The sequence below is a fragment of the Pezoporus wallicus genome, unplaced genomic scaffold (assembly GCF_028554395.1).
Source record: "Pezoporus wallicus isolate ANWC-B61680 ecotype Strahan unplaced genomic scaffold, APGP_CSIRO_Pwel_v1 contig_7853, whole genome shotgun sequence".
Lineage (NCBI taxonomy): Eukaryota > Metazoa > Chordata > Aves > Psittaciformes > Psittacidae > Pezoporus > Pezoporus wallicus.
Window position 1 is genome coordinate 341,180 of NW_026641765.1, and position 13,169 is coordinate 354,348.

At 41.0% G+C, this 13,169-nt stretch overlaps 1 protein-coding gene across 10 annotated transcripts in view; it reads right to left on the reverse strand.

The window, feature by feature from the left end:
- Nucleotides 1–8,270: 8,270 nt before the first annotated feature.
- ARHGAP24 (Rho GTPase activating protein 24) overlaps nt 8,271–13,169 on the reverse strand; it is a 171,916-nt gene continuing 167,017 nt past the window's right edge. For all 10 annotated transcript variants that reach the window (XM_057425297.1, XM_057425298.1, XM_057425301.1 and 7 more), the window contains 2 exons: nt 10,509–11,577; nt 8,271–9,002 (listed from right to left, as the gene is read on the reverse strand). In XM_057425297.1, the coding sequence (XP_057281280.1) occupies nt 8,759–9,002; nt 10,509–11,577 (1,313 nt within the window). In that variant the 3' untranslated portion in view covers nt 8,271–8,758. The remainder of the gene's footprint in view (nt 9,003–10,508; nt 11,578–13,169) is intronic.

The following is a 13,169-nucleotide window of genomic DNA, read 5'->3' on the forward strand; positions in this document are numbered from 1 at the left end:
CTCAGTCTCTGCTGGCTCCAGGACATCGAAAGCTGTCCATCTTTACTCAGCATGTCCTCCTGAGATGATACTAACAGCTCTCCACCTCTTTCCTTGTTAGACAAGTTTTTTAATAGCTTAGTGTGCTTTTGATCTTAGGGTCTGGCCTTGGGAAAAAAAGGCCTGACTAGCTGCATATAGATTAATAGTTCATGAACTGTTCCCTTAATGGCCTTCAGAACTGCCTTCAGAAATGTTTCATTTCTGTTATGGTTCATATCCTGCTTACTTTCCATTATAGGCTCCTTTGACATAGGTCCCCCCAGTCAGACAGAATAATATCTATTAAGCCAATTGTAATACACACACTATTAATACTAAATTATACAAGTATTTCCATTATCTACATCCACTATTAGTATTGGGGCATGTCTGCACATCGGAGCTATTATGCAATTAGGTAGGTGTGAATTTGTAACTTTTCCCACACAACTCCCTGAATAAGATCTCACTATCGCACAAAGCTCACATCTGGAAGAGTGAATTAAGCAAAACCTCACCAGAGTGCTCAGCTGAGGTTAAAAGTGGGAAGAGGTAGTACTACATCAGTCATCCCTCTCTACCAAAATCCAGGTGCTGTTGTTCAACCCAGCAATTAAAAACACCAGCTACTGGCATAGTTTAGCAGTGATGAACACCTGGAGAGAACTTTCTGTTACAAAGTGTGGGGAACTGATTTGCAAGTAGTGCTACAGGCAACAATCACAATTATTTTGAACTAACCGTATTTCAGCAATTGTTAAGGTTAACTGCTAAGGTCAGAAAATAAAGAGTGAGCATTTGTGACTTGAACAACAGAGAAAATATTGGTGCTTGAAACTACTTCTTTTGGTCTCAAGCCAAGTCTCCTCCTAAATACTATACAGTTTTAAAAAATTACAGCCATGCTCATAATAGTACTTTAAACAGCTCATCATAGTATTTTAAACATCATGATAAAGTCCTGCTGAACATGAATCATTTTAAACCTCTTTTGCACGATGAGAATAATACACATAAAGGTAGAAAGGATTTTCCATGCTTGCATTTAGGAAATTGAGAAATGCAATTGCACTTCATATAAAGCTCATGATCCTGGAGGAAATTATCCTTAGGGAAAAAGGGAGGAATATATTTGCATCACACTCATTTTTCCTGCCTCAGAAATTTATTGCACTCTCCATTATTATTGGCATACTAAAGAAACTTGTTTTATTGCTGACAAGCATTTGTCCAGCAAAACTAGACCACCAATGATAATTGTAAATACACACATTATGACAGCTTCTAAAAGCCTACTAGGAAAACTCCTTAGCTCTCTCACTGCTCTCTACAGCTACAGCAATTTCTATTGGCAGGGCATCTGCCATATATAATTTTATTGCCTGAGAAGCACTGCTCTAGAGATGCTGAACAGTCAACAGTCTGGGGGCATTATCAGTTCCCACAGTGACTGCTGGTAATCCACAGTGAACTGTCTGACCTTCTGGGGCTCCCTGCTTTGCATTCAGCTCTTACAGCAACAGCTTTGCTGGGTGTTTCTCCACTGTTTTCCTCCTGTTAGCACATAGGACTAATAAAAGCAAGGAACTTGCTGTGAAACACTAGGCCTAGCTAGAGGTGTTGGCCCAGGAAGTGATTTAGAGCTGGAAAAACCTCTGAAAGACAGTTCAACATTAACTGCAGTAATCCTTTTGTAGAGAAAAGCTTTCACAAAGAATGGCTTAACTGAGGGCAAATTACTACCACCTACACATTGCAATTTCAGGTATATTCACTTCCTTGTTCTCATCTCTCCCATCTGTTTTCTCTATTTTTGCATGCCCACATCACAAATACCTGTTAATTTCTTTTCTCCCATCTCCACTTCCCTGTTTTCTTGCAGATTCGCCAGGGGCACAGAGAGTCTGGAAACACTCTCCTCTTCAATGGACAAACTCCAGAGGGAATTCAGAGTAAGAAAGGAAATTAATTAAGAGTTTCACTCAGCCAGGAAGGGTTCAAGTGCACAGCAGCCAAAGGCAACTCACGGTTTTGACTGGGTTGTCCAAACATGCAAATCAAAGTACCTGTTTATTCAGTGTGGATGCTATACAATAATATGAAATATTAAATATTCATTCTCTTTAGCAAATTAGATCTTTCTCAAAAAGTTTTGGACCATCACTTTAGTGGATCAAGTACTGCTTAAAGACCTTAGAGTGGTAATCTTAGCAAGCTCCTTTCCTCCTCATTCTTACAAAAACTGAGATAAGGAAAGAACAAGAAAGACAGATTGAAGGATAGTTCATTGTATATAGAACAAACCTTTTGCTTATAACTAAGCGACCTGGACTCCAGGTGGAGTCTAACAATGATAAGGAAGAGAACTCTTCAGTCAATGTTTAGGGAAAACAGTTAGAACCAACTAAGGAGCTGGCAAACAGACAATGAGGCTGGCCAACTCCAAAGTTCAGCCAAAGGATGAAATGATGAAAAGGACGACAAAGAAACAAACACCAGGGGTCCCAAAGACCACTACAACATTCCTGCGCACATGCAGGAAGAATTTTCTAGAGATACGATGTAATGCATAAGTAACTTCATGAATATACATGTAATGTAATGAATATGTATATTTAATGGTTATATAATCACAGGCTGTTTGGTGTTTGAGCGGGACACACTCGGAGGAGCTATCCCCCGTGTCTCCTGGCTCCGCAACATGGAATACCTGCTTGTGAACTTAAACTTTGTTGGTGAGTTCTTGATAGATGCTACAAATCAAAACCTATGATACCAGTTTTGCACATCATTTAACATAACATTTTATTTGTTAATTTTTATATTTTGGAAACTTGCTCTGTGAGATGCAGGAAGAAAAACATGTAGCATAGAAGTTGATTTGGAGAAAACTCCAGGAACAAACTTGCCACCAAAGTTTTCAAGCTGACAAGCAGGTATTCTTTATTGCAGCACTGGGAGACACAGGGGATAGCTCCTCCTAACATGTGTGTCCCTCAATTGCCACACAAGCCGTCCTTTTATAGCCACTGGGCATACATACACATTCATGAGGCTAAGTATGGATTACATAATTTTCCAGAAAGTTCCCTGCATGCGTACAGAATTGTGGTGGTGGTCTCTGAGGGTCGTTTACTTCTTCCAACAATCTTCATCACTTCTGGCAGCCTTTGAAGCATGCCCAGTAGACGCTCATACCAGTTTAATTGGTTCGTTAGCACCAGGGACATAATAATCCTCCTATCCTCCTACTTATCAGTTAGTTCAACTGTAGCCCATCCTGGACACCTGCGGTTCCCAGATACTCCTTATCCCTGTGTCCTGCTCTTCTAGACTGTTTTTCTTAAGCTATGCCACAACTATACCGATTTATCTTGTGAGAATTCTCAGTATGTTCTCTAGCTGCACTCTTTCTCTCTATGTATCCTGCACCTCAGTAATTTTCCATTGCTACTGTTACAAAGCCATCAAACTTAACATTACTTAAAACTAATTCTAAAGGTTTCTATATTCCATTTTGTGATTTTGTGCCTCCTTGTCTCAAATTGTAGCAAGCTTAATTATTCTGCTGCACCAAAGTACACTCCAAATGCATAGCAGGATTCTCACAAACAGAAAGGAAAATAGAAGTTTTTCTGAGCAAAACATCAGAATCTAACATTTAAAAGTTACAGTGAATGTCTGCCACTATTCCAGTCTACCGTGAAAAGGCACATAGGGCACTATCATTTACCACAGTGACACGATGATGTAGCTAGAGATGTGATTAACAGTGGTAAGCATGCTTCCCCTCTCTTACTGTCTATCCCCCAAATGTACCATGCTGGGAGCCTGCTTTTAAACATGTGTGCTGTCTTGAAATTGCATTTCTGAATGTAATGTAATATAATATAATCATACCCTGTGACTGGACCAGAGCATTGTTAGCTCTATGAGGATTTTTTCTGCCATCTGTATTGATAAGTTGTAAAAGCATTGTCTCTTGTATGATGTGCACAAGGCAGTGACAATGTGCTAGCAATGAGTTAGCAATGAGCTGTTAACTGCCATTCTCAGCTTGGAGTTGGCATGTGCACTCCTACAACAGATAACTAATGTTGGGAGTTCACAGAAACACCTGTGAGAAAGAGGTGAAAGCAAATTTATTATTACATCTTTTTTAATTGATAATTGAAACTCTCTTAGCGTCCTCTCATAGAAGGTAACAGTTGGCTTTACAACATGACTCATTCCATTACACCAGCTGGTGATAAACCCAGTTGTCTCCGCTAAAGCTTTGGTTTAATTCAACACCTTAACAGTTAAGATCCCTGAAAACACTGTCTTAATGAGATAACCCATGATCAACAGATATGTTACATGAAATCCTCATAGATTTTTTCAGAGCCTTCAGGCTCAGTCTGCTTTGACCTTAATTTCCTCTTGCTGCTTTCCACTCTACTGCATCAGAGGGAGCATGGTTTCAACCTTTGGCTACTGAGATGCATCGGCATGCCTCCCCAGCATTGCTTCTGCCAACCAGGTCAATTCACACATAGGCTGGACATGCAAAAGGGAACAATGCAGCAAATTCTATGATTCTATGAAATCAGTCATGGACCATGTGGAAATGGTATCATAGAGGTGAGAAGTTACAGATGTTAGAAGAAATAGCATTTTGTTACTTACTTCTGAATGTAAGTAATACCAAGAATTTTGAGCTTGAAGATGACTATTAAGGACACAGACTTCATCACCACAGTCTAAATGCTGATGAAGCCTCAAGGGAGGAGTGGGCACTCTGGATGGATCGTGGTAAGAGTGGACATACACTGTTAGTATTTTCTAAGTTCACTGTGTCTGTTCAAGTTTTCCAGTATGTCTAGATGATTTCTGCAGAGACAATGAGGTGAAGTCTTGTCCTGGACTGCAAAGCAAGGCATTTGGAATATCAGCACTTAGCCATAAAAATGGAATTTGAGCACTCTTTGAAGAACTGACTGGGATACTTTTACAAATGTGAAGAGAAGCTTCAAACAATCAGACAAATCCCGCCCTACAAGAGCTTCCAAAAAAGCAACAGTATGATCCCATACTGCTGGAGTCAGACGCCATTTGGAGTCAGACTGTTTAAGCTGACTCCAAATGGCACAGCTACAGAGAACTTGTCTGATATCTTATTGAGCCAGCACCAAGACTTCAACCACCAAGAAAGCTAAGCCAAAGAACAGCTTTGTGGCAGGTTCATCTCCAGGAAATGGACCACAGTGGGATAAGCTGAGTGACAAGAGCACTGAGAAGTACTGTACAGGAATAGAAACCTGGAAGGTAACAACAGCACCAAGAAGAGCTTTAAATCCATCAAGGAATCAGCCAAAATGAGCTGGGACAAATGGACAGAAACCTGAGCTTCTGCTCTGCTCCTGGAGTCTCTGTTCCCACTTTCCTAGAAGGTATTTAAGGAATTTCTCTTCTGCATCCAGACAACTAAAAAATGCTACCAAGTTTTAACATCTGTAGTTCTGTGGATGGTTTATATTGTTTTCCAAGACTAAGTCCTAATTTCAAAGGGGGTCAAAATCCCTCTGATAAACAAAACAGAAATTCTGGGGTTTTAGCCTGGCATCAACGAGAAGGAGCCAAGTCTAGTCCAGCCTAAGCCCTACATTAAATCCACATGGAGAACCAGCTTCTCAGAGCCCCTCCAGAAATAAAAGAATGTTTTTTTCAAGGATCACGACTGAAGAAATCACTGCAGTAGCATCATTCAGTCTGAGTCAAGAGTGTTTGACCGCAATCCTCAAAAAAAAAAAAAAAAAGATATAAAAATGTGAAGGAACTATATGCACCAAAAATGAAGATTTTTCACTGAAACAGTTTGTCTTATAAACCATCTCAGGTATGGTGAATGAAAGGAGTTGAAGATAAGCAAAAAAACACTCCAAACTGCATTCTTGTAGCCTGTACAAAGACCTGGGGGCAGACCAAGAACTAACCCTCAAAAGGCAATCACTGACCAAATAATCTAAGTTCAGAAACAGGTATGTACAAAGAAGCCTGTTCAAACAAATTAGGAAAGCATGCAGCACAAACAAATCACCAAAAGCCTCCAGTCAGTTCCTGTGAAGACTAAGGATAATTGAAATTGAACACAGAATGCTAAGTATATGGACTATAAATACCTTCCCTTTTTCCATGAGTATTTCAAAGCCTAGGGTATTGGAGGCAGATGGGAATGTGAAATGAAATTCCTACTCCTTGTCAATTTTGAGCAACTATCAGAAATAAAATTTTATCAAGTAGCTGTCATTTTTGCCAGCATATCAATGGATAACGTTGGAGCTGTACCTTTCCCTACTGCTTTGCTGGCAACATTTTGCCATGCCCCTGTGACTAAACGTTAGGTCCTTGAACGAGTCTTAGGAATTGTGTACTCCTTTACATTTTAAGAGAGCAACAGAGCTTGAATGACATAGGGACTGCTAGAGGAAATAAAAATAAGAAAACTGCGTTACTTGTAAGAAAACAGAACTTTCTCCACCTCAGGGACTACTGTACACATCTAGTGTAGGAAAAATTAATTCCAATTAAGAAAATACTTATCTCAGAGTCTTTGCTGTCACGTCAACAGATGTCAGATGCTGCTTAAATTGTCAGTCGACTTTAAGGCCTACTGCATCAGATGACAAGGTCTTGCTCATTCTATTTAAAAACAAGAATTAACATAGTAATCTGTTTCTTTCTCTTACCATTATGAGGACATCTTTTGCTTGCTGCTGATATAAAACATAGAATTATAGAATGGTTTGGGTTGGAAGGTTCTAGGCTACGAGTGCACACTGAAGCCAGCTCATTTTAAGTTTCTCATCAACCAACACCCCCAAGTGCTTCTCCTCAGGCTGCTCTCAATCCATTCTCTGCCCATCCAGTATCTGTGCTTGGGATTGCCCTGACTCAGGTGCGAGACCTTGCTCTTGGCCTTGTTGAACTTCATGAGGTTTGCAACGTGCCCTTTCCTACTACCTTGAGATCTCCCTGTCTGACTTTTTCTGATTTACACACAGACTGGATGTGCACTATACATGTTCACAGTAAGCAGTACAATAAGCACGCTGGCTGGGACTCTCGATCTCACCGAACACAACGCATCCATAAGCACCATGTGTAATGCTGCATTGTAAGTTAACATTTCTCTGAAATGTAAACCTCATGTTTACTTCCCAGTATAATTCCCACATCTAATTAATACTTGTCTAATATACATGCTATAATGAAGAATGTTCTTTGATGCTCCATTCATTATTCTTTCTCAATTGGTATTAAAAAATTGCAATATATGCAAGAGACACTAGAGGGAAGCAAAGACATCTCAATAGCCCACTCTAATAATACAGCTTGCAGTTCTAAAGGCAAAAATAAAACCAAAACATCCTTAACGTAGTATAAAAAATACCAGTTATACTTACTATATGAAAAGTTGCCAAACAAATTATTGTTTTATAGCACGGATTTGCTGTTTCTTTTCCAGTGGCACTCTGCATGCTGTTAGGCTCCATGCTATCCCCTCCAGGTCTTTGTTTGGTGATGCTGACAGCCTGGAAACTTTCACAGTTGTATCACTTGACAGTAATCTCATGAAGCATTGAGACAGTACGATAACTTGCTAATATACACTGTGAATACGGGTGGTGACTGTGTTAGTGTGCTTTCTTCCTTGATTGCTCTTTGTTGCACAGTTGCTCCAGTAATTTCTACTCTGGACATAATTATTTTGTTATTTTTTTCAGTACCCATCATGATGCACCCAGTTCATCCCCCCCCCCCCCCGTGTGCCCCTTCACCAGCATTATAAAAAGGACTCACTTTCAAACACAGTATGGAGGTAAGTCAGATGCAAATATGGTCAGAACAACTGGTCTGTATTCCTGCTCTGAGCTGCAGTAATCAGGCATAGGGCTTCTTTAGGGTACCCCAAAAAGCTCTGGTTGACTTCCCCTAAAGTTCCCCTTTCCTCTCTCCCCCAACTTCTTACTCTGCCATCCACGTTTGCTCCCAAACAAGTAGATGTTTACCACTTCCACCACCGTCTGCGATTTTGCGGACTTGGTATCTTCATTTAGCTTTTATGATATAGCTGCCCTGGTACTTTCTACCCTGGCCAACAATTGTGTTAAGTTCATACTGCTTCATTTTGCCCATAGTGTGCTGCTGTTTCTCATCCTACTGTCTTCTCAGAAGCGACGCAAATCAGGGTTAACCACTAGCACATATACTGTAACATATCTGTTTATCTCCACTCCCCAGCAAGAGGGGTAACAAAAAAAAAAAAAACAAAACCAAAAAACATTTGATATACAAAATAAGCTGATGGTAACACAATGCCAAAAATAGCTTATATGTTAAGTGCAAGGGAGAAAAGCCTTGATATAAAGCTTGATTGCAACAACATTTCAATTTACCAGTTTAAATACAAGACTTGCATTAAAATATTTCTTGCTCTCTAAGGTGATTTTTTTTTTAAATTTATATATACACATATCCAGTTTAACACTTGACAGTAGTCTCATGAAGCATTCAAAGAGTATAACTTGATAAGTACACACTGTAGATATGAGTGGTTAATGTCTGTATGACCTCTTCCTTCAAGGGTTTATAACATTATGTTGAGTTCTAGCCTCAGACAGGTGACCAGCCACCTGATACAGTATAATAACCCCCAAGCCCTTCCCCAAAGTCCCACAGTCAACACTTCCAGTTCTCACTGGATCCAGATGGTGTTGCCTCTTTCTGGTCTGCGAGACTCCACTGTCAGTTCTCCGAAAGTGGAGAAAAACTGCTCCATTTCCTTCTGCAACATGTCATTTCTCTTCTCTGCATCTTCCTTGGCTCGTTCTGCATTGCGCATTTTGATTTCTACCATTGTGAACTTCTTTCGCTCTTGATCCAGTTCTTCATGCAGGGCCATCATTTCTGTCTCTAGGGTGAGATTTCTCTGCTCCAAGCTGCAAAATGAAATAAAAGCAGACAGCTCCTGAGCAGCACTCCTTACTCGCTCAAGCAGAAATGAACACCAACAACAAATTCATATTTTTATCATTTACAAAGCTTAGACTGAATTTTTGAGAGGTGTAGCTACAAACCATGGCTTCATCAATGAACCATTCTTATAAGGCAATCTCTCTGGTAGCTCATTTACAAAATGCCTAATAACAACCACTGGCAAGGTGCACAGTAGCAAGTGACTCCATCTAATTCTCCAAGAACAGGCTAAATATTCCTTTTTCTTATGGAAGTGTTCACACCCAGGTCCTGCTGCAATTGTGCTACTGTCACTTACAAAGTCAGGCTAATGCCCTGAATGCCTTGTTTCACTGCTAATCTCCTTTCTTCATCTGATTTATCTTCTACATCTATTTGCAAACACGGGATTGACAACTTCAAAAATAACAATCTTATTTCAGATCCAGCTTTCCAATGGAAAGCATTAGAAATCCTAGTAGTACTAAACACACAATCATCACGCATAGTAAACATTCTAAGAAAGGCTCCATTATACTATATACTGCACTGAAAATAGCTATGTGGGTGAAAGACTGCAATATTCTGTATGCTGCACATTCACTCGCAGCTACTGTTGCCAGTAGCTCTCACATACTGTGATCCAGCTATGACTTGCAGTGCCAGAGGTACCGATACAAAGAGCTGCAGTGCAACACAGGTGAGACAAGTCCTGAACAGCTTTATGGAAGGACCTTTATTACAAAGAGTGCATTCAGCTCTGCACTGCTGTGTGCAGTAGTTAATACTAAATCCACACTTTAAGGTTATTTGCTGATTATTACAGCCATCCATCCTGGTAACCTCATTGTATGTGAGAAGAGCCCACACTATCTGTAGACAAAGATGTGGCTCTTCCTTTCCTTCTTTAACAGGTCTGAGCTGCGAAGGAAAGGTAAAGCAGCAGCACAGAGATAGGACAGTGAGCAGAGGTAACTCCCAGATGCTGTGGTGTCTCAAGAGGAATGAGGACACTAGAAAGGGGCACCAGCAGTTTTCCAGTCCTCAAAACTACAGATGGATTAAGGCATTCACTGCTTTCACCAAAAGGTGATGCCCAGTTACTCTTCTGGAGTACCTGGTATCAGTTACCCCAGAACTGAGTTACTGTTCTCACTTCTCGAGAACAGGTATCAAACTAATGAAAACACTCTGAGAGCCTACTGATTTTGGGATATTATACAGAAACCCACATGGTTGTGGCTTTGCTGTTGACAACAATAGGATAGCATGTCACAACCATGGCAATCAATTGCTTTGAAACAAACTCCTTTGTATCACAAATGCATTGTATCACAAATGCAACGTCAGAATATGTCAACACTGAAAGATGGGAAACTCCGTGGCGAGCACTTAGTGACTGCAGCTAGTGCAGATTGCTAGTGAGCCACAAGAGGGAAAACTGCTTGCTCTGTAGAAGACAGTGAGATGGGAGAGCCAAACTGTCTTACCTTTTTATCCTTGTTTCATACTCTAGTTTTTGCTTGGCCATCTCTTGCTTCAAGCTGGACACCAGGCTGTGCAAAGCACTGTGATTGTTAGTACTGTTGGCCACAAATGTCTCACTGTTATCACTGCTGCTGGTAGCTCGGCTGCTGTGGCCCCCCACACTCCTCCTGTCACTTTTGTTCTCATAGTCACCCGAGTTTGAGAGGTCTTCATGTGGTGGTCCATCCAGCACAGAGTCTTCAAAGTTACCCGCATAAAAGTCCTGTTCAGGGCAGGTGGTGGTGGATGAACGACAGGAGTTGGAGTGCTCAGGGAGGGATATTTCACAAGAGGATGTTGACCAGGTGGCACTGTCCACACTCTGTTTGTCCTCAGAGTTCACCATAGAGAACTGCTGGTGGACATTGTCATAGGTGGAAAGCCGGTTGTGTTGGACTGACTCACTCACTGACTCCTTCTGCTTGTTATCCCTCATTGTGACATAGCCATTGGGCACCCAGCCCGGGGTCCGACTGTTGAGGGTGTTGCTGTGCCCATCGGTACTGGAAACTCCCATCCGCACACCCCCGTTCTGCACGCTGTGTGTGCCCATCTTAGTCACTGGTCCTTTCAGGGATGATGTTCTCCTGGCTTGCAGGGTACAGTTTGGTAAGGTCTGGCTCTTCTCAGGGCCTTCCACAGAGCTGCTGAAGGACCCATTGGTGACAATGCCACTGCCTTTATTGAAAGCAGGATTTTTTTTCACCATGAGTGGTGGGCTTCTGGTTACATCTAGTTTTTGGATGCTGTTCCTGGGACTGCTTGTCTTGCTGCCTGGCAGAGCAGTTGGGGACTCATTGTCCATGCTTCCCTTTTGGGGAGACTCAGGTTTGTCCCAAGAGCAGCGCCTCACTGCTGTCTCCTTGGTGGTGGTGTTCTCTTTGTTCTGCAGCTGCCCTGCAATTGCTTTCTTTGGCAATTCATTGTTGTTGTTGCATACCTCGGGTCCCATTTGAGGGTCTGCATCCTTGGGAAACAGCTCTTCGTGTTTGCTGATCATCACTGACATTAGCTGCTGGACTACTACTGTACCTGAAAGGCAATACCAAGCACATGGTCATTACTGGCCTGTTTTATTTAAGGCATTAATATATTTTATCCATCAGATTCCACAAATATACAGTAAAAAATCACTTATACAAACATTTCATCCACCTGTGTAACACCCTGAGCATTTAAAACACTTGAAGTGCCTCTGACAACTGGGCCAGATCAGCACCACCTTTTCCTTCCATCAAACCAAGTCAGCAAGACTCACAGACCTTTAAGAACAGGAACTTTTGTGAAAAAGCTATTACCGTGAGAGTAACTGCATCTCAGGCAGACCACAGAAGGAGACAATAGATAACATCATTGTAAATGGGATAACACCATCGCAAATGATGTGTTTTAACTCAACGTGGCAATCATTTTTAAAATCAAAGTCTTATTCTGGCACAGCACTTTTATTTAGTAGTTTAACAGAAAACAGGCAGGCAAGGGATTTGCAGCTGCTGAAACTATGCCACATTATAGCACAGCATGGAACTAATGCAAAGCACAGTTTGCTACTTGCTGCAATAAATGGCCACCTTTCCTCTTAAGGAGCCACCCCTTGGTGTGCACACTACTTGACTGCACTGTAATTTACACACTGGCATTTACAACTGGACTTGGGGTAATAAAGACGTAAAACTTTATTTTGTCAAGCAGACCCTCATTAAGGATTATTAAGAATATTTCAGGAACAAGGTCAAGGTAGTCAAAATAACCACCCATTTTCCAGCTCCCAGAGAGTCTTCAGATGTACATTGTGCCCTTCTAGTCCACAACTTCCCATTGTGCAATATCATTTCACATACAACTCCTTTGCAGTATTCTAGCTCTGTATACCCCACCGTTTAAAAATACAACTACTAAGAGGAAATTCAATGTAGGTACCTGACAACATCTTTTTTAGTGTTCCTGTTTGTTTATTTGCTAAGGAAAATTCACACATTAGAACTATGCATTTCTAATGGAAAATTTACTTAGCACATTTAGTTGTATTCCTTCTGGGAACATTAGCTGTTATGTGCAGAATTTTGCACAAACATTGCACTGTACTCAGTACTTTTACTATTGCATTGGTCAGGAAAAGATTGCTTCATGATTGGAATTCTGGAAAATCTCTCTTGAACCAAACACAACCAAGTCCTCATCCCCATTATACAAGCATGGTTACCCATAGCTGCATGTTTGACTTTGTGCAAGAAAAGCACTTTGTATCTATCTTCCAAAAAGCAAAGAACAGAGTGGCCATGAGCTCCAACTGATGCACAGTCTTTGTTCCTATACATTTAACTATGCATAGCCCAATTGCAAATCAGCATTGTCCCATGTCAAATCTTGAAGTTACTCTTGAAGTGGAGTCATAAACCTCCTTCATCAAACCTGTTTCTCATTAGTTAAAAAAATTTCCGTTCGATTTTATTTAGGAATGGCTAACTCCTCTCTCCCTACCCCAATTCTTGGTTTGTCTAGACTGTCCCAGTGAGCTGAAGATGTATTGTATCCCCTCAGTAAACGTCATCCTGTGAGATACCATTCTCACTGACTCCAATGGTATAAATCAGCTCCGTGACATCTCTCACTAATTCCAGTCT